Genomic DNA, 25678 nt, shown 5'->3' with positions numbered 1-25678 from the left:
TAACAGGCTCTGGGCGGAGTCAGGTGGATGGTGCACAGTGGTGGAAAGGACATCATACTAGGGAGGGGAGCCAGGAGGATGGTGATAATTTGTCCCCTCTTTATGTTTGTGATGTCCACGTTTAACTAGAAGCACAAATCCCCAGCAGGGCACACTTGAGCCACTGTCAAGTGTCCACTGGAGAGGATTTCCCTAGCATTGACTTTAATCTGGGATGTAAGTACTGGCTATTAATTGTTTGCATGACTATAATGGTAATTGTAAAGATTTAAAAATATATTACCTTAACAGAAGATGAAGAAGAAGATGAAGAAGAAGGAGAAGAAGGAGAAGGAGAGGGAGAAGGAGAAGAAGGAGGAGGAGGAGGAAGAGAAGAAGGAGGAGAAGAAGAAGTGAAAGTGGAAGAGGTAGAAAGAGTTCGAACGGCGTCATTAGGAGAAGATGAAAGTCTGGAGATAGCCTTGGAACCCTCTCAGCTCGCCTCGGAACTCCAGGCTGCCCCAGCAACACTTCCAGTTTCCTCTCCAGGACTATCTCCAGCCCTGGCACCTGCTGTGGATGCCCCAGTAACACAGGTAACCAACTGTTCATGAATTCTTTCCTATAGGAAATCCAAGCGTGCCTTCTTGCTAAACAGCCTAAACAATTTATTTTACCTTTAGAAAAAGATAACTATATGCCAGACATTTATATGTGGAAGACAAAAGATTTCAGGGCAGTTACAACGTCAGGGTTAAAGTCCTCTAGGTGATTCAACAGGTTCCTTGTTTTAATTGGTTGGCAAGATTTAGTTTAACATGATTTTTCCACCAATAACACCATCAAATTTGAGGCAATTTTTGTCTGGAAATTGTGTGTGTATAACATGTTCATAGAAAGCCGTTATCAGGGAGACTGGGTCTGCTCTCAATACAAATATAGGATATAGGGTGAGAAATAAAAATGATTAAACTTTAAGAACTTTGCATTTTCTGTAGATAACAAAATAAGTAGATAGAGAAGCCATGCTAGTTTATGTCCCTCTTGCTTACCCTGAAATACAACTATATCTTTCAATCAGTGGGCAAACAAATGAAGCCTAGTTTTCTATGTATTTGTCATTTGATAAGATTATGTGTTAATAGAGTTGTTTTAGAAATTTCTAAGGAAATTAATTAGATCATCCCAGATGCTATACCTAATTGGCTGACCTTATGGTTCTAAGATGTTACTGTCCAGTTGTCAAGCCTTTGTGCTGACCACATGACACTTTCAGCAGATGGGTTCCTACTTGTTGAGTTTGTGGGCAATGCAGACTCATCACAAAGGAGCCCTGGTTTTGCACCTGCTTTCAGAGTGAACTGAAATTATCTATAGAAACAAAACCTCAGAAGGGAAGCTCAGAGATGGAATTATGTTCTACACTACCTGCATAGGAAACTGGGCTAAAATACTATTTATAGTTCGTAGAATCTTGAAAATCTGGGTATACCAATTGCACTGAAATTGAAAGAGGTATGGTAACTAAATGAGAGTAAGATCAATTTTTGGTCTTAGAAAAGAGGTTTTGAGAGTCCATATATAATGTCAAAAAATTAATTTTGGTCAATAGTTTGACCTTTCTCCCATATCTGATATTTGGTAAGCTACCTTCATTTTAGGATTCTGCTGTCTGCCCGGCCAGGCTACCATCTAGTGACAGGCAAGGCCAGAAAAGAGGGGACACGTGCGGATGCCGTGATGGGGGGCGCTGTGAGCTCCCCTCCCTTAGTGCCTGCAGAGGGCAGGAGGAATTAAGACATGCACTGAATCAGGCACTACACACAGAGCTTGCAGTTGTCAAACTCGAAGGGAACTAAAATCTACTGCTTTTTTCTTCTTTTTTTCTTTTTCTTTTTTACTTTTGAACTTATCTGTCCTGATTAAGGGGGAGGTTGTGCCCACTGGCTCTCAGCAGACCACAGAGTCTGAAACGCCAGTCCCTGCAGCAACAGACACGGCGGATCCCTTGTTTTACCCTAGTTGGTATAAAGGCCAAACCCGGAGAGCTACTGCCAACCCACCTCCCGACCCAGGGAGTGAAGGTCCGGGGCACACAGGGTCTCCGGGTTCTGAGGATTCGAATGTGCAGAAGGCAGAAGTGGCAGAAGTGGCAGAAGTGGCAGACGTGGCAGAAGCCGCAGCCAGTGAGAGGGCAGCAGTGAGTGGTAAGGAAACTAGTTCACCTGCAGCTACTTCTCAGGTTAGTGTGGATGCTCTTGTGTCCCAATGCTTCCCTGTGCTGCCCGGGGTCCTGCTAGAATCACAGCAAGAAGGAAGGGGCAGAGAGAAACCGTGGCCTTGGGAAAAATACAGGAACAACTCAGCACCTATGCTGACTAGTTGTTTAAGCTTTGTGTCGACTTGTTTTTAAAGCCTTATATGAAACAAAAAGAAAAAACAGTTCAACTACACTCTGCCCGTGAGTGGTGAGCTCACACCTGGCTTCCCAGGGGAGGGGCTTCTAGAGAGCCTGGCCCTTAGGCATGCAGTTGAAAGTTGCTTTGTCTAAAGTGACTGGCTGGTGTCCCTGTTCCCCTTTACAAGGCCACTTGCCATTGCTCAGCCTTTTCTGTGTCCTCCTTGGGCTTCAAAGACTAATCTCCTGCTTTTGTGTGGTTCCCAGCAATCCCCAAGGAGCACGTTTGAATTGAATTCTGAGTCTGCTCTGGAAAATAACCTGTGACCTTTGGATTCCGGGAGTGTGCCGGCTATAGCTAGACAAAGAGAGTCTTGGCTTAATTAAACCAGTGCTTCTTAAGCATGTGCTCCTGGGAGCAGAAAAGCGCAGGTTTTCCTCCATCTGATTTTTTTTTTTTTTGAAAAGGACACTCACTTCCTTTTCTTTTTCTTTTTCTAATGAAAGTTTGAAGTCCATGTCTTCTTCGTAACACTGGGTTAGATGTTTGCATGGCTAAAAGATTCCATAGAAGAAATCTTGTACAATTTCTTCGTAAAGAAGAATGTTCATGGTTACTCCATACCTGTGAACATTCTTAAACAATGTGTGGGTTTGAGCGCTGCCCAGACAAGGGGCTGTCAAAGAAATACTCTCTAGTTCCGTGCTCCTGGGTCATCAGGTGATTATGAGCAAGAAACTTTTTTTCCAAAATCAGAAAAGTACTTTTTATCTTGATTGTGTCTGCTCAAGTGAACCTCAATTTCATGAGGTATAAAAGGAAATGATTTTTGGAAAACTAAAAGTAATATGCTTTTGTGACATATATTTATTTTTATAGATGTAAAAATAAATGTTTGGTTTGAGGAAATCTTTTGAGGTGGATTTTAGGTTAAAAAAAGAGTAGACTTAAATTACTTCTAGAAGTTTAGGGAAATACATTTTTAGTGGAAGTTGAGTCAGGAGGAGTTGTTTTCTGAAAAGAGTAGTGTAATACCCTATGAGGAGCATGAAATACGGCTCTGAATCTAAATGAAAAGTCCATCTAAATGATGTTGGAAAACTTATTTGTGATAATGTCAGTGAAGCTTTTTTCTTGTTTTCTCACAGGAGTTAGCAATCTGCCTAGTACTTTTGGCTTTTCTTATACTTCACTACATCTGGAATCAGATTCAGAGCTTGGTTTTTACTTTGCTGGGTAGGAAACATTTTCTTTTCCCTTGACTAACATCTCATGTAGTTTCTTCCATCATGCTCCTCTTCTGTAGGCCCAGAGATGAATGTCTCCCCAATGTTGAGGCTCAGCCACCTAAAAAGAACCAAGTCCCTAGACAAGACTGTGGCCTCAAGCTCCCATAATGCAATCACCTCAAGGCACCCTCCCCTCCGTTACCTCATCTTGCATGGAGGGGACCCTGACTCAGAACAGTGACTCAGTGGGCAATTATTCAGTAATCCATTAGAATGGACCCTCCAGAATGGCCATCAGGAGAGGCCAGTTTCAAAAGGTGTCCATGATGCTGTGAGAATTCACTACTCTTAAATAGAGGTAGGAGCAGCAAAGGACTCTTTCAGGAATATGTAGGGTTTCCACAGATTAAGTAGCAGCATTTCATCTGCTTACACCAGAGGGTCACAGGAGGAGGTAGCTAAATGACTCCCATTGGGGATACAGAGGCAATTCTTGTACTGGTGGGCAGGTGGGCTAGATGACATCTCAATTCTCTTTGAACCCTCAGACTACAGTGTCTTTCTTGGGAGAGGAGGGCCCTGAGAAAAAGGTGCCCTGCATAGCAGCTTCAGGGGATTGCAGGTGAGATCCGAATGAATAAAGAGCCAGAGATCAACGTTTGTTTACCAGCCATAAAGAATTAGAACCAAAGAAAAGTCACAAAGCCAACAAATGGCATGTTATTTTTGAGATATCACCTTTCTCATAGTCAAGCTTTTTCTGATTACAGTTATGAGGTTTGCTTAGGGACTGACATCTTACTCCTTTAATAGCTTTTGAACATTGTCAGTTTAATTAATAATATCTAAAGATTCAAACCCCATGCACTTTTAATAAGCTACCCTGCTGGACCTGAGCCCCAGCTCCCTGTGCCCATATCTCAGAAGCAATTCAGGGTGCCTGGTACTGGAAGACCTTGGCTATTTCTGGCTCATTGACAATCCAGGGAATTTCTGGAAATTTCCCATTATGGAGTTCCTTTTTGCCTCATTAGCTGTCTGCTCAGCAAAGGCAGTGGGATCTTAATGGGTCCCTGTCACGTCTGTAACTGTATGTAAGTGGGCCCTGCCCCCAGTGTCTAGTCAGCCAGAAACCTGCACCCCTAGAATGTTCCGAGTGTCCTCATAGTCTGCTCAGGTGTATAACTCCTCCTCCTGTCAGTATTTATGTTGAAGAGCAGTGGGAGGAAGTATTGGCCATGGACTCAGTGGGACAAACAGGGAGAGAGAAAACTCCCTGCTGTCTGGGAACATCCTAATTGTGGATCTGAATAATTGTCTAAGAGTTCAGCTTACATTCTGAGAATTCAGGTTTTGGACATTGTTGCCATGTATCCTTGTAATATTTCTCTGAGGCTGCAGGGGGAGAGTCACGCTTCTCGTCTGCCATCCACCGAGCCCATGTCATGTATGCTGACATTTACATGCCTGTCTGGTGAAATGAGGGTGAAGCAGGTGAGGACAGGGTAGGGTAAGGTGAATTGACATTCAGTATTGCAAAGAACCTTGCTCATGTAGTTCTTGGTGTTTGAGAAAGGGCCTTTCACATAGAAAAGGAAACCTGATTATGATGGAGCACCAACCTTGGATCCGCGAATGGAGACATGGGCAGATGGATAAAGACCGCAACAGAGTATCAGATTCCTGGCCTCTGATTTTTTTGCAGGCCTGATTTGCTTTCACCACCTCAGAACTCACTAAATACTTGTCCAGTGCAAGGGTAGCTTGCTGGAATTTCACACTCCATCATTACTCTTTCCCTGAACATTTAGGATGTGATACAAAAGTTCTCCTTGATTCACTGGTGGTGTGGCCTGTCTTTACTGTATAGTCCCACACCAGAGAATGATGTTGCCTTAAAAACTCAGAAACATCTCAGGCTCGCTTGCTCATCTGTAAACTCACTCCAGCCCCATCAGCGGTACTGAAAACTTTTCGAGAAGGCCAACGTTCTGTTTCCAGGTGCTCCCCACACAGCCATTCACACAGCGAAACCTGCCCTTGCTTTTGCTGCCTGTGGTTTCTGATACCATGCAATCTCTATCACGTACCTTCTCTCTTCACCTAATCACGTAGGCAGATTATGTGTCAGAAGCTGGTCCTGGCAAAGTCCAGACTTCAGTTGTCTCCACCAGGGGTGAACAGGCACTCGGGGAAGCATTGTTACTTTCCCCACCCTCATTCTTAAAGAAAAAAATTTTCAACAAGTTTGAATTCAGCCCTAAATCAAATTTGGATTTCACAGAAGGCCCTGGTTCTCATTTGTCCTTCGACAGGATGCACTTTGAACACGATCACACCCCATTCCTTTCAGAAAACCTCATGAAAGAGGTCACAGGCCACACTGTGCACAACTGGTCTTTAGCTAGAAAATCACCCTCTTCAGTTTTCACCTTCTGAGGGCATGCCCCTGTATGCTCAGTCAATGCAGAGAGTTTGTTGGAAATGACAATGGATCCATGTCGTGTGTTAATTTTTAAAGTTTTTGAAAAAAATTATACCAGTGCCTAGTCAACCTCGGAAGGCAGGGCAATCAAAAGGTGGGGAGAAGGCCTCTGTGAGACAGGTCAGCTACCCACTAGACCCGTCTCCTGGGGATGCTTCGCTCTGGCCATTTCCCAGTCCAGTCTGCTTCCATCCACTGGCTTTCCTCTTTTTATACTTACACGCGAGTCACACCCAAGCATTCACACAGGGACTGCCTCCACCCCCGTCCCCAGGCCCACGGACAGTTGGGTATCATATTGGGAATATGAGTGGCAAGTAAATGTTTTCAGAAGTGGGAGTGGTAATGAAAGCCCTTCACTGTCCCTCTTTCTCCCTTCCCAGTGAGGTTTAGTGACCTTGGTTGGAAGAATTTGTCCAAACCATTTCATGGGAGCTGTTCAGGGAATAGGGGTTTCCAGAGCAATGTCTCCCTATGTGGTGGATTAACTTGGCAGCTGCTCTGGCTGATACTTGAGCTGGGCTATGGCAGCTGCCTTAAGGTCAGAGGACCCCCCTGCTACCCCTGCCCCTTACACACATACACACACTCCACAGAGAGAAAACTGCATTGCTTTGGAGATGTAGACTTTGACAGTAAAATCTGAAGTTTCTGCTTCTATAAAGTACCACAGCTCTTATATTTCACCAGAGCATAAAGTTCTAGTTGTACAAGACCCTAAAAGCTTTACCATATCATAGCTATTTGTTGATTAAAGCATAGAATATCTACTTTACACATTTCTTTCTTAAAGTCTGAAAACAGAAAAACAAGTTTGGCAGAAATTCTGGTAAGGCTTGGTGCACTGAAAAGATCAGTGAAATTAGGAGAAAGGACTTAGGTTCCAGTTCTGTTGGTTTTGCACCTGACTCTGGTCATTTAATTTCTTTGAGCCTGTTTTCTCACTAGGAAAATGAAGCAACTACTCAACAAAAAGATTTATCTATTTACACAACATTATAGAGTGAAGAATCTAGTATTAAGGATTTGATTGATTGTTTCAGGATGTTTTCATTGGAAGGGTTATGGACTTAGGACTGGCACATATCATTCTGTAACAATAAGAACAAAAGATTCTCAGCCCATAGCATTTCTTAAAATATATTTCTTGCCTCGAAGTTTGTACATAAATCCCCATTTCCCAAACTGCTTTACAAATCTCCTCCTAGGCATCCATTTAACTGAATGTTTACACAGCTGTTATTACCCATTTAGATGCCAGTAAACTTCATAAAACCCATGATAACTTGACTCTGAAGCCCACCTAAAGGTACTCAGAGGGCTCATTGCCCAGTAGAGCAAAGACAGAATGTATACATTCGAGGCAGTCATGGAATATTAGAAATTAGGAGAAAGGACATTCATTAGGAGAATGAAGAGATGAAAGATATGTGATTTTTAAAATGTACACGCAGTTCAGTAACTGTAAGTGTACACGCAGTTCAGTAACTTTTTATAACTATGTAGCATCGTAGAGCCACTACCACAATTAATAAGTAGAATATTTCTGTTACTCCAGAAAGTTCCCTTATGTGTCTTTGCAGTTAATCTCCTCCCTGCATCCCAGCTGATGTTTTGCTTGTCATTATCATTCTACCTGTTCTAGAGGTTCATGTACATGACAAGATGCATTCTATAGACTTTTCTGACTGGTTTCTTTCACCTAGCATATTGCTTTTGAGATTTGTCCATTTTGTTGAATGTATCAGTAGCTCTGATTTCCTTTTATTCCTGAGTAGTATTCCATTGTATGAGTATACCACAATATATCTAATCATCACTTAATGCATGGTCTTACTGTTAGCAGTTTTGGCTGCTATAAATTAAGCTTCCATGAACATTCACATGTAGAGCTTTGTGTGAATGTGTACGTTTTTAATTCTCTTGAGTAAATACCTAGGAGCGGAATTGCTGGATTTAATAGTAAGCTCATGATTAATTTTGTAAGAAACTGTCAGACTTTTTGATAGTGGCTGTTCAATTTTGTGTCTCCACCAGCAATGTAAGAGAATTCTAAATACTTCACATCATAGCCAGAACTTGGCAATGAGTCAGTCTTCCACATGCTTGCCATTCCAATGGATGTGTATGGTATCTTCTTTTGATTTGCATTTTCCAGATGACTAATGATGTTTACTATCTTTTCATGTGCTTCTTAGTCATTTTTATATTTACTTTGATGAAATATCTATTCCCATATTTTTATTAGATTGTTTATCTTAGAGAGTTATAAAAGGTATTTATGTATTTTGGATAAAATTTCTTTACTAGACATGTTTTGCAAATATTTTATCCCAATCTGTGATTTGTCTTTTCATTTTCTTAACAGTATTTTGAAGAGCAAACATTTTTGTTTTAATAAAGTCCAACTTGTCATTTTTTCCTTTTTGATTTGTTTTTTGTGTCCTATTTAAGAAATCTTCACTTAACTCAAAATCACAAATATTTTCTTCTAGTTTTCCTTTAGAATTTTTGTAGCTTTATCTCTTAAATTAGAGAGACCTAAGATCATTTTAAGTTAATTTTTATATATGTGAGGTAAAAATAAAGGTTTGGGTTTTGGTTTGTTTGTTTTCCATATGGATATTTGTTCCAGCACTATTTATTTAAAAGGCTATCCTTTCCCTCAGAGAACTAACCTGATGACTTTGTGGAAATTCAACTGGCCATATACGTGCAGGTCTACTTCTGGACCCTCTATTTTGTACCATTGATCTGTGTGTTTGCCCCTCTACCAATATCACACTGTCTTGATTATTATAGCTTCATAGAAGTCTTCAGAACAAGCACTTTACTGATTTTGACTTTATTGTTTTTCTCTATTTTTTTTGTGGCTATTTTCTATTTCATTAATTTTTACTATTTATTATTTTCATCCTTGGGCTTTATTTTCTCTCTTTTTTTTAGTTTTCTTAGGGTTAAAGCTTAGATTATTGATTTGAAATCTTTCTTCTTTTCTAATAATAGCATTTAATGCTATACATTTTCTTCTAATCACTGTTTAGCTACATCCCGCAAGATTTGATAAGTTGTATTTTCATTTTCCCTTAATTCAAAATTTTCTCTAACTTATTTTCTGGTTTCTTCTTTGACCCACTGGTTATTTAAGTGAATAGTGTTTAATTTCTAGATATTGGGAGATTTTTTAGATCCCTGTTTGATTCTGTTGTAGAGAAAGACTAATCTTTATATGATTCCAGTCCTTTAAAATTTATTAAGATTTGCTTATGGCCTAAAATATAATCTAACTTGGTGAATGTTCCACCTGGAATTAAAAACATTGTATTTTCTATTGTTGTTGGGTGGAGTGTTTTACAAATGTCAATTAGGTCAATTAATTTATAATGCTGTTCAAGTCTACTATATGAATACTGATTTTCTGTTAACTTGTTTTATCAATTGCTGAGAGAGGAATTTTGAGATCTCTGACTATAATTGTGGATTCGTCTATTTTTTTGGAGTTCTGTCAGTTTTGCCTCATGGATTTTGAAATTCTGATAGGTGCATTCACATTTAGCATTATTATAGTTCTTGAAGAATTTCAAGAAGGAAAGTTAGAGGGAAGGAAGTTAGAGGAGGAAGGTGCTGACAGTCCTAAGGCATTCCAAATGGCTGGCCATAGGGAAAGCCTCATGGCTTAAATCTAACAAATCTATCTTCCCTTCCTCCCACAGCCATGCACAAGGCCAAATATAGCAAGAGCCAGGATGGTTGAGTTGCCTGATGCTTTTAAGTGACTAGGCTGAACTTTACATCAGGTGATTGGTTGTCACTGGTCCATGGGGCCCTATTTTTAGGTTTGATGTAAATTGCATTATGAGCTAATACCTCTGTGCATTTACATGACACACCTATGCCCTAGTTCACTCCTTGTCCTGTCTAAACCAGTTTCCACAGAATGGCAGAAGTCACCCTATCATGGGATGGGGACTTCCAGCACTGAGCTTGTCCTCTTGGTGGAGAAGGTCCAAGGCTTCCATCCCAAGAAGGTGTAGGTTTTCCCTCCCAGGTTCTCCCTCTCTAGCATATTAAAAGCTGAAAGACAGAACCTGAGGAACGATGTGGGTCACCCACACCTGGGAGCTCTTCATTCTCAAATAAAAGGATGTGTAGAGGTCAAAGCTAGTGTGGAAAATGTCACCAAGGAAAAGTAGCACATGACCATCTTAATCCTCAACCTAGGTTCTGTGAATGTTGCCTTCTGAGTTTATAAAGATACTTCCTGAGGAATAAATTTTCAAGGAAGAAAAGAAGGAAGGAAGAAAGGAGAGAGGAAGGGAGAGAAGAAGGGAAGAGAAGGGAGGAAAAGAGAGGAGAGAGAGAAAGACCTATGGTTTAAGTTAAAACGACAGGTGGAGAGCTAACAAAGATTCTTTTCTTGAAGCCCAGTGTTTATTTTTTAGGCTTTCGGAAACTATTAATACATGTGTCCCCAGACCTGAGACCTTACAAAATTTCTCATCATCTCAAGATTTGGTCCCCTTGAAAATACTCATATTTTCCTAAACTGGGATGAACAATAGGCCAAAGTTCCAAGGAGAAGCAGCCTTGGGGAGCAGTCCTGTGTCTCCGCAAGGTGTCACACACGCAAAAAGATAAGATCATTTTCATGCAAATAACCTTTGAGACAAAATCATTCACTCTGATTTCAAGGGTGTAAATATCAACTCCAGATGCCACCGGAGACTGAGGTGAGAGATGCCTGAGACTAGAGAATTGGAAAGCTTTTCTGAGCAAGATTAATTTCTCAAGGTATTATAGAACATTTAAAAATATAGCAGGAGACCAAGAACATGATTTCCCATGAGTGCGACTATAGGTCCTGTGTTCTTTGAAATGATCTATTTAATTTTCCAAAACAAACCGAAATGAATGAAAATTTAACTATGTTCTCTAAATTTAATTGAGGGAATAGGATGTCAAATTATTTTCAAATAGAAATCCCTACTGAGAGCAATTGCTATCTTTTACAAATTAGGAGATTCAGGCTTACAAATCACTGATATGCCAGGTGCCCTGACTGTGCTGGAATTTTGGCTTGGTCAGATAGAGAGAAAACTGATCAATGGTCGGGACTGGCCTGCACTTATGGCATAGCATTGTTCAGGACTTTATAATCCTGGAAATTATAACACCCTATTAATAATGAAATGCAAGCATTTTTACATAGGAAAAAATATAGAAGAAAGAGTAAGGTTTTTCTTAAACAAGTGTTTTAATGAGGCCATTGCATTCACATTACTAATGCTTTTTCATTTGCATCCTACAACTGCAGTTTTCTTTTTATGTTTTGTTTTGTTTTTGTTTTTGTTTTCTTGCTAGGAAGGCAACATCCTAATAACTCAATTTGGGAGCTTTTCTAGAAGGACAAAAAAAATCTATACTAAAACCATAGACTATATTTCTCAAGATCAAATAGCATCCTCTGTAAATGTCACTTTAATAGGAAGCTAAAATGGATATATCCATTTTACAGGGAAACATAATGTAAATTGTGTGCGAGCAGTGTAATGAATTCATTTCCCCTGGCAACCGGTGCCTACAGCTCTACAATTCCATGAAAACAGTACCGCAGGCACTGGGGAGAGCCCTCTGGGGAAGTTGTTATGACATAGCTAGTTGAATTTTACTTCCTGTGTTTTTAAATTGTTTATTATTCTGATTTAACCTAAGACCTTTGCCAGTATTGTACATCCTGTGGATTTTTTCTGTCTTTATTTAAGTAGCTCAGTGATTTCCATAAAATACCTTTTCCCCACTACAGCCCACAAAGCAAAGCAATTACTATAACTAATGTGTGGTCATTGCTTTATCATTTACAAAGTCTTTCATCGAGGTTCTCTCACTTAAACTTCCCAAGAACCCAGTACAGGAAGATTTGTTAAACTTCCCCATTTTATGGTGGGGGATCATAGAAGTTGAGTGACTTGCTCAATATCACAGAGCAGTGGGGAGCTTGATGCCCAGTGATGCCTTGTCCTCCCCCACGGAGTATGTGCATGCAGTAAAATGGAAGCCAAGCCCACATCCAGAAAAAGTGAGTGCATCTCCACTTTACCTGGGCTGATGTGACTGAAGCAAAAAGAGTGTGACCAAAGGTTCCCAAGGGTCACTCATGACCCACTGGCACAGCCTCACAAGCAGAGAGGTCATTTCTCCACCTCCACTGCTTGCAGGGATGTGGTTGTACGTTGTAAATGAGAACATTCCTATCCTATAGTTGCATCCCCATGCTGTTGACCAACTTGCTTCTCTATTTGACTTCTGGTGGGTTTTGCTGGCCTGTCCCCAGAGTCTCATATGCTCAACAACACTAGCTGCCCCTTTTCTCTTAGGGTTAGTGGTCACTATCAACGACTCTTGGCATTTTATCCATAGAGTTACTTTGAGCAAGTTCTTGGGCCTTTCTGAGTCTGAGTTTTCTCATTCATAAATTGGGCATACAAATGTTACCCACCTCCCATGGCTCTTGAGAACCTGTTTGGTCTATTTGCTTAACACACAGCAAAGAGGCCGTTATCTATGAGGAATTAATGATCTAATTAGCAGTTCTTTGTAGTTAAGTTCTCCTTTCAGGAAGGATTACAAACACACACACACACACACACACACACACACACACACACACACACACACACAATCTGTACTAGACGCACAGTTGTCAGGCCCATATCTGAGAAGACAGCTGGCTCGAAGTGTTTGCCAGACTGTGGTATCAGCATTTTAGCTTCTCCTTCCTGCTCCGCACCTGACCCCATCACTTCCTAGACACCGTGTCTGAAACAAACCAAACAGACTATGCCGTACATCTTCCTCTGCATTAAGAAAAAGCGAGTTTAATTTCTTCTTGTTTCACAGACCTGAGGAAATTGCTCTTGTTTCTGATCTTCCCTTAGCAAAAAGGAAGCACCTAATAACAAAGCCCCCAAACACACTCCCTTCACCAGTTCCTCCAGCACTCAGTGTGTACAGCTATAAATAATCTCCCAAGGAAAAAAATACTTTTCTGTGAGAGTTTTCCTGCCAGACTTCTTTGAGGGGGGCGGGGCAGGGACAGGGAAGAGAATCCTATTTTCTTCCTATTTTCTCTACCATTCATGGAGAAGGTGCAACATGTTCACAGCTCTGTGCCTCATTCCTCACATCTTGGCTGCTCTGCCACCAAATAAAATGTCTACATTTCTGTGCAGTAAATGCCCACAGTAGCAGACCTGCCTGAGTTCTCAGGGCTTAGGCCCTTGGCTGTGAGTCACAGGCCTGCCTCAGTTACTTCTCAGGCATGATGACTGGCCCAGGCTCTTGGCTGTACTCTCTTTCCCAATCTGGAATCCATAATGCTTAAGCTATCCAAGGACCCGAGGTTCAGGAATGCTAAGTAGGGGAGCAAGCCAATACTTGGGTTTAGTCTTTCTGAATAAACATTCTGAACATGATCTCGGCATTCCTACTCACACCTGTTTCCAGCATCTGGCTTTGATTCTTTGACCCAGCCTAGCAGGTGCAAGGTAGACACACAGTGGTTGCCCATTCAGTAGCCTCAAACTTAGCCTTACTCCTCCTATCCACATTCCTTTAAAGCAAATGGATTTTATTATAGATGGGCAAGAGTTCTTTTGAATTGGCCTAGGAAAGCTGGCATTTACTCTGCAGTGGTAACCAGATCCTGCTGTCAGGCTGAATTTGTGATTGGTGTTCATAGCAGCCAAGAGGGATGAAGGCCCAACTGTGAGGACCCGAACACAAATTAGCTCATTGCCCCTAACATCCTCTTCGATGGTCTGGCATAGTGGCTAACATGTCCACAAGTCTCTGGTAGAATATATGCTCCTTAATCCCCATTAACAAGAAGTGGCTCTAGGTGACATAACTTGTCTAGGTGATGCCTGCATGTCACACAGCTCTGGGTGGAAGCATTTCTCATCACCCTGCTCTTCTGTGCAGTGAAACGATAACCTAGTGCCACAATCTGGCATAAATTTTTTCCTCTCAAAGGACATTTGCTAGTAACAGGAAAGAAATTAAAAGCAAAGATTTTGTGTTTCTGGTGGGTCTGGTTCATGAATACCCGAATTCCTGGTCAAGTTCATCCAAGAAAAACAGTCTTTTCTCTAAGCAAAGATATATCACTCCCTTCTGCTGGTCTTTTGTGGATCTTGAGTAATTTGGGTCTCACAGTTGAGACAGAGGGAAAATGCTACCTCCCTGTTCCATTTTCTGGTTTTATTTATGACTAAAACTCATATTTCTCAAATTATCTGAAGCCCCATGGTGATAGAGCACAGTGCTAAGTGATGGTTGTAAGTATGTTCATTTAATTTGTTACCTAAAGAAAATGTGTAAAATTTAGAAATGAGATGGGATTAATAATCCTTTCTTAACTTTTTTCATACACCTCAAACTAAAATGGAATACAGGACAAGCTCAAAAGCAGGTAGAGGAGATTAGTGCTTACCAATCTCTGTCCTTTGTTCAGCTTCATGAGACATCATTACTCTCCCAAAATAGCACTTCCTGTGAAGGAAGAAAGCCAGCATTTGAAATACTATTTAAATGACTACATATATACAATTCCTTTTGGGGAAGGCTATAGGAAAAATGTCTGCTTACAATTCAATGGGCTGTGTTTATAAAAAGGGGGTTTCTAAATCTTTAACTCATTCTTCTTTTATAAGAGAGCCATATATAAAGTTGAGCCACTTGGAGACACATGAGACAGAGTCATAGATAACCGTGATTACAACATAACAAAGGAACTAAATCTTATAAATGATATTTAATTCTGGAAAGGTGAGCATTGCAAGTTAATTGTCTTTCATTACTGAGGAGTCACTGCTGTTGTATATAGTTCCTCATAAACAGTCCCCAGGTCATTCTACATAGCAGAGGAGCCTCTTCATTAATGTAAAAATGTAGGAAGGAAGGGGGGAAGGGAGGTAGGGAAAAAAGAAGGTAGAAATGAACGTTTATAAAACAATTCATATTAGTGAGGCATGTGCTAAGTGGTTTAGGTGTATTATTTATTCAGTCCTCGCTTCAATCTTGTGAGATAGGATCTCATCACTATTTTACAAAAGAGAAAACCAAGGCTCTGAGAGGTTCGGTGACTTATCTGAGTCATATAGCTAATAAGCGGTTAATCTGAGATTCAGAACCAGGGTAAGATTCTGCAAACAACTTCCTTGCTGAGATGGTTGGTAGGCCCTCACATTTACATAAACGAGACCAAGGAGAATGGTGTAATCACCTAGAGAGACTCAGGATAATCTCTGCCCTTGGCTCCTCTCTGGCAGTGGCCTTTCTTCTCTGAAAGATAATGTCCATATCATTTGGAGGAAAATCTCATAACTGATTGAGAACATGAGGGTGTGAAAGCAGCAAACCCTAACTGTTTAATACCAAATTTTGAAGGCTGTAGAGTATTAACAGCTAAAACATTTTAAATGGAAGATAGATTTTTTACCTCAAATACAGAAAAGCACAAAATTACATAGAAATTCCTAAAGCAGTCCCAAATGGTTTGTTAGCAACCAGCAGTTTCACAAAGACTTTTATCTCTCTGCAGATAATACCTTACCCAACTAGTTTCACCCTTCAGATATTTTAGAACAGCAGTCACATAGTTTCTTCAAGATTACAAACTGCTTTCAAGGAAAAGAGGCTACAAAATGGACCCTCATGGTCTGTTCATCTAGGCAGGTTCACTATTCGCTCATATAGTATGGTTAGAAAAAAAAGTCTTTTACACATCAATGATATACCCAGATTACTTGAGGTTTTTGTTGTTGTTGTTTGTTTGTTGTTTGTTTTTTTAAATAAATGATTTGTGAGAGTAAGGCAACTATTGTGGAGAAGAGAACAATTTAATGTGCGTAAATAGGCACAGGATTCTGTCAAGATGATGTTTACTGAGCATTTGAGATGTTGCTTCCTGACAATGTTGTCAATTTGGCTCAAATAAACACTTGTAAAAATTTTTTTTAAAAATGATGTTTATTCCACCTCAACTTCAAGAACATTGAGGTAGTTAACCCATTACCAACAGAATCTAATAGCAGCCTTTTTATAAAAGCCCAATTGCACCTGATGTCTCAACTATTTCCTTCATAGAAAACAACATGCCTCCGTTTTATTCTACCATGGTGAATATGATTTCACGGCCCCTCTTTCTTTCAGAGAGCAACATGGTTGTGGGAGGGATATCTCAAAGCCATAAGGATTTGGGATAATTTTACTGAACTTGAAACACTCCCCCAAAACAGATATTTAGGGTCAAATCTGGTAAAGTACAGGATAGGTACTCATTTTTCACATCAAAGTATTTTGAGTAGCAACAAAACTACATATTTATAAAGTTCTGCTTTGCTTGTGCCAAGTGTTTTCCATTCATATAGCAGCATCATAAAATCACCTGGGGCTTCTGAGTTGAATGCATGTGCCTACCTCATTGCTTTGAAATCAGTGGCATTCTAATCTGGTGGGGTAATTTTACCAGTGAAGTCATCAGAACATGTTAGTCTGTCTTTGGTAGTTCCCCGAGGAAGACCTATGTTTGCCATAATACCTTTCAATTAAAGAGTTTGAGTTTTTACATCAAGTTGCATTTCAACAAGACTTTACGATTGTCCCTCATTCCATCAAGTTACCATTTTTTAAACTCAAAACAACATAAATAAACTTGACTTATGAGATTAGACTGATCGATTACTTCAAAATTACAACTTGTATCTGTCAGGTATCTATAGATATCTATATAAAAGATAAATATTGCTTTATAAATATTGATCTTATTAGATTTTATGGCCTCATGATTTGATAAAAACTAAGCCTGCATTTTTGCAAAAATTATACTATATGTATATATCACATCCTAGTAGTAATTCTTACTTTAGCAGTGAAGAGATTATGTCCATAACATATGTGATGTAGTAATGTCATTTAAAATAGGATTTTATTTATTTTGCAGACTTTTCTAAATCCAAATTCCTATTAGTTTCAATGCAACTTTCATCTCAGTAACAAAAATGTACATAGCCTGACCATTTCCCAAGAACTTCCCTCTGCTGCATGCATTACTATTGCCCCTTTTTGGATCATGAGTGTGAATTACTTTCATGGCTCTTGACCATGGCCAAGATAACAAGCTTGCTTCTCATCCCTAATAATAATTATGTTCTATGTAATTATTATGATGATGATCCTGTCTCCTCAGTAGAAAAGTGAGTGGACCAACCCAAAAAGGACTAGCCTCTTTTTCTTCTGATTCAGATTTTCTCTGTTGCAGATTGGATTTGAGGACCCTCCCCTCCAGGGACAGGCTGCAGCTTCAGGGAGTGGGAATGGAGCTGATTCTGAGCCAGCTCGCCACATCTTCTCCTTTTCCTGGTTGAACTCCCTGAAAGAATGATATTCATTCCAACTGCTGCCCGTCTATCTGCCTGCCTGAGATGTAAACAGGCAACAGGGAACCTAGATGAAATTGATATTATGCAGATGATTAAAGGGACCTCTGGACAGGATTTCTGTTAAAAACAAAAAACAAAAACCCCTTTAATTCCAGATGACTTATCTGATACGTTAAGGGAAAATAATATTTTAAAAAAATAGTTGCAAAAAGCATTGAAAGAAAGAAACTTGATCTTATGCAAATCTCTTATTGCATGGGAAACATTATGATGGATGTATAGGTGTGGTATGTGTGTGCGTGCATTAGTAACAAGTGACAAGTGTTGAAAAAAGTGTTATTATATCATAGTAGCTTTTGACAATGCAGATGGTCAGTGAAATTCAGTGTTAATTCAGAAATGACTGATTTATCAATATATGGACAAAAGGTAAATCATTGACCAAAGGTATGAAATGTTTCATAAAGGGTTCCTCTTTTTCATAATATATGTCACTGGACGTATATCTAGAAATGTTCTTTGACTCTGATGACACTTTCACAGTCCAGGGGCTGCAGGTCTAGGACATTTCTTGTGACATTTTTCTAATCTTAGTTTTAATATGTAGATATCCAGTACTTTAACTGAAAAGGACTTTTCAATAGTAACTGTCTACTTTCTCATGTATCCACTGAGGCACCGCTCTGCTGCACTGTAGAACTGCATATATTTAAATATACATACCCATAATAGACATCATATGTGTGTATATATATTTAAAATCACGCTTTAGTTGTCCCACCACAATGCCTCCTTTAGAACATAAACTGTATTCTGTATAAAATCTTAAATAAATGCTGTTTTTAACAACTTAGTCTTATAATGATTTATTCAGTGTTTTATATCATCTGATTAATCCATTAGTCAAAGATATTTAAAGGGTCCCAAGGGATGAAGCATCTTCACATATCCAAATTAATTTTGAAGTAGTAAACAGCCAATTTAATTTTTTAAGTTATGACTAAACTACCAAAGGTGAATGCATTGTAAAACTAATTAGACGTACTGTTTGATTTTAGAAGTAAATAGAGATAGTTTATATTTCTAAAAATTAAAGTGATTAGAGTTGACAGACATAATTTGGGAAGTTGTTAAAGTTAAAATATTCTTTACGAAAATTTTTTCCTAAGAGCCATTTTATAGCAACTAAATTTAGTTGTTTTAAGTGGAGAGACTATCAAGTTCCTCCTATTTGAAATAGGCATTAGAAAGTAGCTTAGAAAAAATATTTTATGGTAGCAAAGTAATAGCTCCATAATATATGAGCCTTTCTCATAGAAAAAAAAAAAAAAAGACAGCACTTGGCCCTATAGTTTGGAGGAATGCCCTTCTTCAACTTTTCTCTTTTTCTTTCCCCCTTCCCCAACCTTCCTCAATTATTTTACATCTTATGGTTAATCAGGGTTAAATTATTTCCATTATGAATTGACCTTCCATTTATAAAATCACTAAGTCTTAGAGCTGGAAGAAACTTATATAACTCAATCTCAGAGTAGTAATCTGAGGTACAGAGATGAGCCCAAGACAATTGCAGGATTGCATAAGCCATGGGTACGTTTGTATTTGTAGCAGAAAATAAAATGCAGTTTTGTGTTTTCTTGTGCTGAAGTCAGCTTGGAGGAAGCCAGGAGCTGAGAGTATTTCCCTTGCTAGCATTGAAGAGGAAAAATAAACTCATGATTACCTTTGTAGCATTTATTAAAAATATAAATATTGAACATTCTCTTACACAATCAGATTGACTGAGGAGTGGAAAGATGTTTTATTACTGAAACATTTGCAAGGAAACGTTGATTCAAAGAGCTTACAGATTTCGTCTCACCCACCCAAGAGAAGGACATTCTCTTTGGCTTAGACCACAACAAAGTCAATTTGGTGACTTCTGTCTGCTGCTGCTTCAAAAAAAAAAAAAAGGTTTTCTTCTGGGTCTATACTCTAAAACACCATTAAATGGAAACTAAAAGTAAGCAATACAGATAACATTTTGTTGCTGTTACTGCACGTGAATTCACTTTGTGCATGCTGATTAAGGAGTATAGGCGCTCTTGCTGTACATCTTCTATGTTTCAAGCTATATAAAAATAAACAAATGGTATCGGAGCAACGCTACGGTACAGAATACTGTATTATTTTATTTTGTAACTTTTGTGTTAAATGCAGAATCTTCTTGGCCAAACGCACCATTTCATTTCCCAATAATCTCCATCAGTTTCCTGTTGCTGTGAGCTTGCTGCGCTAACTGCTCAGCCCTGGCCATTTCCAAGACTTCTCGGAGGAGGTGGAAGGTGAGATCCAGCGAGATGGGAGGTTCCTCGGATCTCCTCTCCCTCTCCGGTGCCTCCTGGCGGCCGCCGAGGTCGTTCTCGGTGCCGCGCTCCATGGGACTCGCAGGGCTGTCGAGCGGGCGCCGAGGCAGCGACAGCTGCTGCAGCAACGCACGGAAAAAGTTGGCAGCCACCTCGTCTGGGGAAATGCGGCTGCCGCTGCTGCCAGAGAGAGGCGAGGAGGCAGGCGACAGGGGAGCAGCGGGGCTCTTGTTGAGATTACCCAGGCGGAGGAAGTATTCCTCCCCCATGCGGAGCAGGACCGGTCGAGCCTGCTGCTGCTGGGGCTGCTGGGGCTGCAGCGGTGGCTGGAAGAAATCCAGAGGTTGGGGAAGCTGTGGGGCCTGCCGGGCGCCCGGGACAGGCCCCCGGCTGAGGAGGGCCCTGCATGGCGGGCAGGGCAGGAAAGCCACCAGCAGGACGCCCGCGGACACGAGCAGCGGCAGTCTCATGTTAGGGGCGCTAGCTGCGGCACAGACGTGGGCAGAGGGTTGGAATGAGAGAATGAAAGAGAGAAAGAAAGAGTTGGTCAGAGTTTAGCTTAACTGAGAGGTGAGCTTGGCGGGTAGGGGATCTTCCTACAGGACACCCGTAGATGCGGCTCGGGATGGTGGGGCGCGGGGTGGACGATGGTGGCATGGGGAGGCGCTGTCCGCGGTTCTGAAGCTCCAGAACAAGGACTTCTCGAGTTGGAGTGAGGGGGCGCAGGAAAGGGGACGCCTGCAGGGCTTGGCGCCAAAGCTCAGCCCTTCGCCAGGCTGGAATGACCCTGCTCCTCCCAAGACCCCCAATGCGACGGTCCCTGAATCCTCTTTCTAACTATCCCCACCTCCAAATTGATTTTCTACAAATTTCAGATCTCAGCCGCTCTAACACCACTCCCACCCCTGTCCGGATATTTCAGTGTTTTCCTCCAAATTGAGAACTACTGCCTCCTCCTATTTATGGATCCCTGCTCCAGTGTCCTTCTTTCCGGGGTCGGGAGAGATGGGGCGTCATCTACACAGCCAGCGAGGAGTAACTGGCGGTTTGAGTAACGACGAGTAGCCGTCTAAGTTTGCTTTTGCCTATAGCGCACACGCACACACATACACGTGCGCGCAAACACACACACACACACACACACACACACACACACACACACACGGACAGGGACGGGGACAGCGGCAGCGGCTCCGCAGCGCGCACCATGGCAGCTCAGGCAGTGCGAAGTTGGAGGCGCGTTTCCGTCCAGGCGCTCCCTACCTTCTGAGGCTCTTCTGCAGGTGAGCCGGGCGCTGCTCACCCCCGGGACGTCTCCGAGGCTTTTTCAGGGGTTTTCTCTTCTGTTCCCACTCTCTTTTTCTTTCTCTCTTCTCTTTCTCTTCAGTCTCTCAACAGACTTGAGCTCTGAGTTTCTCCACACCACAGACTGCAGTGGGATTTTATAGTGTCGACCCTCTTCAGAAACCACGCAGCATTTGCCTAATAAGCTGACGCTCTCTTGACAGCTCGATTGCGTGCTGCCTCTGCTCCTGCATAAATCATAGGGCCCTGACAGGGAACCAGGGGCAGAATTTTTGCTATCTCAACACTGAATCTCACATCCAATTATATCAACAGATATTTATCGCCTCCTTGGTGACGTCAACCAGCCCTAAAATGGAATGGCTTCTTATGACTTGTCCATTGACAAAAATTCTTGAATGAGATTTCCCAAGTGTTAAAACATACTGACCTCTTACTCTGAAGGGCCAAATTGAGCATAAGAAGAGAGACAGCAACTGGGAGGGGAGAGGAAGGGAAGGCGCGAGGGAAGAGAGGTCTATTAATGCACAGGCCTGTGGGAGAAGCAGCAACCAGTTACAGGGGATGGCTCTGGATCCTCCTCTTCTCCTTCTGTCCCAACTTCTTTGACCAGCCTTCGCCGGCAACACCTCGGTATCTGAAAATATCCCTTTGCTAGAGACAAAGCGTCCTGTCACCTTCCTGCCTGGATAAGAATGAAGAACAGAGATGGGAGTGCAGGGACACTTAGCGTTTAAGCCTCTATCTGCTTTTTCCTCTCAAGAACAGATAATAGAATTATGAGTCTGCAGAAGAAAGACCGATGTCTCTTGAAATGATGACAAGAGCTACTTCTATGATGAAGGGCACAAACCAGGGTCAGTCTGGGGTACGGCAAAGATTTTAAGTTCTCCAGGACCTCACTGTTCCTCCACTTTCCCTCCTTTCAGATTCTGAAATAATTGTGGACTTTTCTATTCCCAAATGAAAGAGAGAAAGGACCTGTGAGAGGTGCATGAATTAAACAATCTTTACTTAGTCTACGCAGTGCAAACTCAAGAGAGAAATATCCATTCTAATTTCCTATTCTGAATTGGAGAAAAGGCTTAAACTGCTTGATAACAGGGCTGAATTCCATGAGTTGCATGTTTTCATTATTGATGAATCTTGAGCATGTAAAAAGGTAACCTCATTCATTTTACTTCAAAATACAATTAATAACCATGATAGTATCTATAGCAGGGGTACCCAGGTGTGTGTGTGTGTGTGTGTGTGTGTGTGTGTGTGTGTGTTTTATCATTTCTTTTTCCAAACTCAAATGTGCTCCATGGGAGCCTGAGAAATAAATAAATGTTCTCTGGCACTACCACAAAATGAAATGACTATGAAACTACACTCAAATTTCAAATTAAATTGACATCATCATATAGGTGGGAGGCAGTTACCTCTAATCCTGCAATTCAAAATGCAATTTCAAACCCTGATGTCTATGATTCAATTCAGCTTGTAGATAACCATCAGAGCTGTTTATCAGAAATTTCCTGTTCTTCATTTCTGGTACCTGTGCTGCTTCCTTTGTAGTTAACATGACAAATGATGTCATGCATATTTCAACTCCTACTTTGGGTCTGTACCAATCCACAACTGCTCTTAGAAACAAAAGAAAAATAGAAAGAGAAATTCTGGCAGTTTCTAAAGAAGTTAGCTCATAGTTGGATAACTGCTTTATGGAATGTACATTTGATGTGAACGAACAGAGAGAAAAATGGGTCTTCTGGGGAAAATGTGAGTTGTTAATAGAAGATCGTGATTATGGAAAATGGTTGAGCTTTTAGAGGAAAGCCATGTTTCATGCTGGTAGGGGGAGTATAGGACCTTCATTTTTGCTTTTGTGGGCTTTTTCCAAGTTGGACTAAATCTCAACTTTTTTGCATACTTTCCTTTATGAACCCTTCTCTGTCTCCATTGGCAGATATCATCTTGGATGTCAATCTGGAGGTGGAAATAGATTTGAAAGGGGAAGTTCAGGTAAACAGATACAGAAGAAGAATTAGAAAATGGATAAGACCAAAGGTTTAGCTGAGGAGGCCTGGGAGGTGCCTCCAGAGAAGAAACCACATGTTCTGGGCTTATCCTATTGGGCCATATAAAAGAAGTTTTAGTATAACTTCCTCATCACTGTTAAATCCTTGCTGTGATATTTTTCTAGAGTAGGTGGTTGGTTAGCAACAGAGTGGCTCTGACTGAGAGTGGGGAACAAAAGGCCTAGATCTCAGAGGGGCAGGAACTGTGCAGAGCAGCCCCAACTCACAATTTTTCTTAAAAAATTGATCTCATCATATCACTGAATGTTCACATTAGAAATGGCTTGAAGAGGTCCATTTGGTTTAAATGAGAACTAGAGAGGTTAAGTGACTTACCTGAAGTCACTCAACTTTTCAGTGCTAATTCTAATTCTTTTGACTACCAGTCTATATTATACTGTTTGAATTTCCTTTTCCAGCAGAGACACATGAACAAATTGAAGTGAGATGAAATTAGGTAAAGTGACATATTCACAGACCAATCGTGAGGTATCTTTTCTTAGACTGCACTTATATTGATAAATCTTATCACATATAAATCTAAGGCATGAGAACACAGAGCCTCTGTGCCTGCTGATGTCTGGGCACTTGATTTTAGGTCTCTATGTGCGCACATTGCAATTTAACTTTCAGCTAAATCTTGTAATTACAACATGAGGTTTTTAAATGCATTGCCAACTTAAGATGTATTAATTTGATTTTCCATCTAGTTCACCTTAGAAAACAGAGATCTTTTGATTAAACTATAGAGTGATGTGGTTCTTAAAAATAATGATACAGATGTGTGCAGTAAACGAAATACCCAAATCCATAAAAATCACCACTGACAGATTCAATCGTACATGTAGAAATAACTTCTTGAAAGGAATCATTAGAGAACCAATTTAAATAAAACATAATACAAGACATAGATAAAATTAAAAACATGGCACAGCAATCCAATGAATAAAGAAATATCAGAAATAGTATTTCCATTGGGCTCATTCCTGTCATCTGCATCTCCTTGAATTTTTGAGGAATGTCCCAATGGGTGCTTCTATTAGCAAAGTTCATGGTAAACAAAGTCTCCAAGTTTACTAATGAACATTTGTTGAAATGAATCTACCACCTCGATTGACAGCCTTTAAAAATACCTACGGTGGACAGGTGGTTGGTAATTGTTTTTACTGTGCTTCGGATAGCTTAGTAACTAATTACTAAGGTAGGGCTAGGGAAAGGATCTCAAACAGTACAAATATCTAACTACTTCACTGGTAACAGTAACTTCTAATAATCTCTTCTAATTATGAAAGACATGCATCTTCCTGTAGAAAATTTGGGGAAAAAAAACAGAAAAATGTAAAGAAGAATACGAAACTCCCTTCTATTCCAGAATCTAAAGATAATCTCAGTTAATATTATGTTGTTTCCCTTGAGAATTTTTCCTGAGCTCATACATTTTATGTAATTGAGATAACACTGTGTTCCTAATTGTGAATCTCTACTCTGAAAACAAAACAAAACCCTCTTATTTAAAACTTAAAGGTAATTGATTGCAGGAATCTCTCCCAGATTTCCAGATTAGGTTTAGGACCTGTGCTGTATATTCTCCTAACATCACGAAAGTCATAAAACTCACAATTTTTAATCATTACTGATATAACATGTATCTTCTTTATTGGACTGTAAACTCTGTGACAAGACTTGACTGTATTTATAAACTGCCATATTCATTACACCAGCCTCTAGCAGAGTGCCAAAACGTGGTAGATACCTAATAAATCTTTTGAATGGATGAACTATAGAAAACGTGTTGAATGAATAAAGTATAGAAAAGTCATCCATAAGCCTATCATCCAGAAATAACTAGATAACATTTTAGAACTAAAATTTTATAATCTTCTTTTTCACTTAAAATTACATCTCAGATATTTTCCCATAGCTAAATGTCATCTATTTTATTGACTGTATGGCATTCCATCAAGATATATCATAATTTCTATTCATTTCTCATTGTTGATCACCATCCTAATAACCAGCTTTAAAATTTTTCTTCTATATCTTATCCTTGCACTTTGTACCTTTTAGTAACATATCCATAGAATCATGTTCTTATCCTTCAAATAAAAACAATACTTGTTCACTCACCAGATTGTTAAATGAGATTATTATCCCTTCATATTTTCACATACCCTCTTGCACCTTCATCTCTCAAGCGCTGTCATTTGTGCTTTTACATCTATATTGTCAGTGTTACTATTTTTATAACCATAGTTAAGTCTTCCCCTTTGACTACAGATTGATCTAAAAGTTAAAAATCAATGTAGTTTCAAATTATTGACTATGTAAAAATTGTTCACTGCAGAACAGTCATAGGCTCTGATTATATTTCCTTTCTTGTTTTTGTTTTTACAATTACCAGTTGTTTTTATTATATTCGGTTTCTTTTAGAA

At 40.2% G+C, this 25678-nt stretch overlaps 2 protein-coding genes across 14 annotated transcripts in view; one reads left to right on the top strand and one right to left on the bottom strand.

Moving 5' to 3' along the window:
• Positions 1-18865, top strand: part of TRIM55 (tripartite motif containing 55) — a 49617-nt gene extending 30752 nt beyond the window's left edge. For 4 of the 12 annotated variants that reach the window (XM_036232815.1, XM_016152890.2, XM_016152888.2 and 1 more), the window contains 2 exons: positions 292-575; positions 1907-3642. In XM_036232815.1, the coding sequence (XP_036088708.1) occupies positions 292-575; positions 1907-2392 (770 nt within the window). In that variant the 3' untranslated portion in view covers positions 2393-3642. Of the gene's footprint in view, positions 1-291; positions 576-1906; positions 7535-17412 lie in introns of those variants that run through there. The other 8 variants (XM_016152892.2, XM_016152885.2, XM_016152893.2 and 5 more) reach the window with 5 other exon arrangements.
• A 746-nt stretch (positions 18866-19611) lies between these two features.
• Positions 19612-21434, bottom strand: CRH (corticotropin releasing hormone). Of its 2 annotated transcripts, none has more exons than XM_016152897.2 (2): positions 21142-21434; positions 19612-20362 (listed from the first exon to the last, which is right to left on the bottom strand). In XM_016152897.2, the coding sequence occupies exon 2, from the start codon at positions 20346-20348 to the stop codon at positions 19758-19760; it is 591 nt and encodes a 196-aa protein (XP_016008383.1). In that variant the 5' UTR covers positions 20349-20362; positions 21142-21434; the 3' UTR covers positions 19612-19757. The 2 variants fall into 2 exon arrangements, with proteins under 2 accessions (XP_016008383.1, XP_016008384.1); XM_016152898.2 differs by having other exon boundaries at positions 19612-20358.
• Between the last annotated feature and the right edge of the window lie 4244 nt (positions 21435-25678).

This window comes from Rousettus aegyptiacus, unplaced genomic scaffold, assembly GCF_014176215.1.
Source record: "Rousettus aegyptiacus isolate mRouAeg1 unplaced genomic scaffold, mRouAeg1.p scaffold_m13_p_15, whole genome shotgun sequence".
In the NCBI taxonomy this organism is placed as follows: Eukaryota; Metazoa; Chordata; class Mammalia; order Chiroptera; family Pteropodidae; genus Rousettus; species Rousettus aegyptiacus.
The sequence above is the reverse complement of the archived record's forward strand: the minus strand, read 5'-3'. Positions and strand labels throughout refer to the sequence as shown.

Bases quoted from the DNA above. Each gene is read 5' to 3' on its own strand.
- CRH (XM_016152897.2), bottom strand. From the start codon at position 20,348: ATGAGACTGCCGCTGCTCGTGTCCGCGGGCGTCCTGCTGGTGGCTTTC.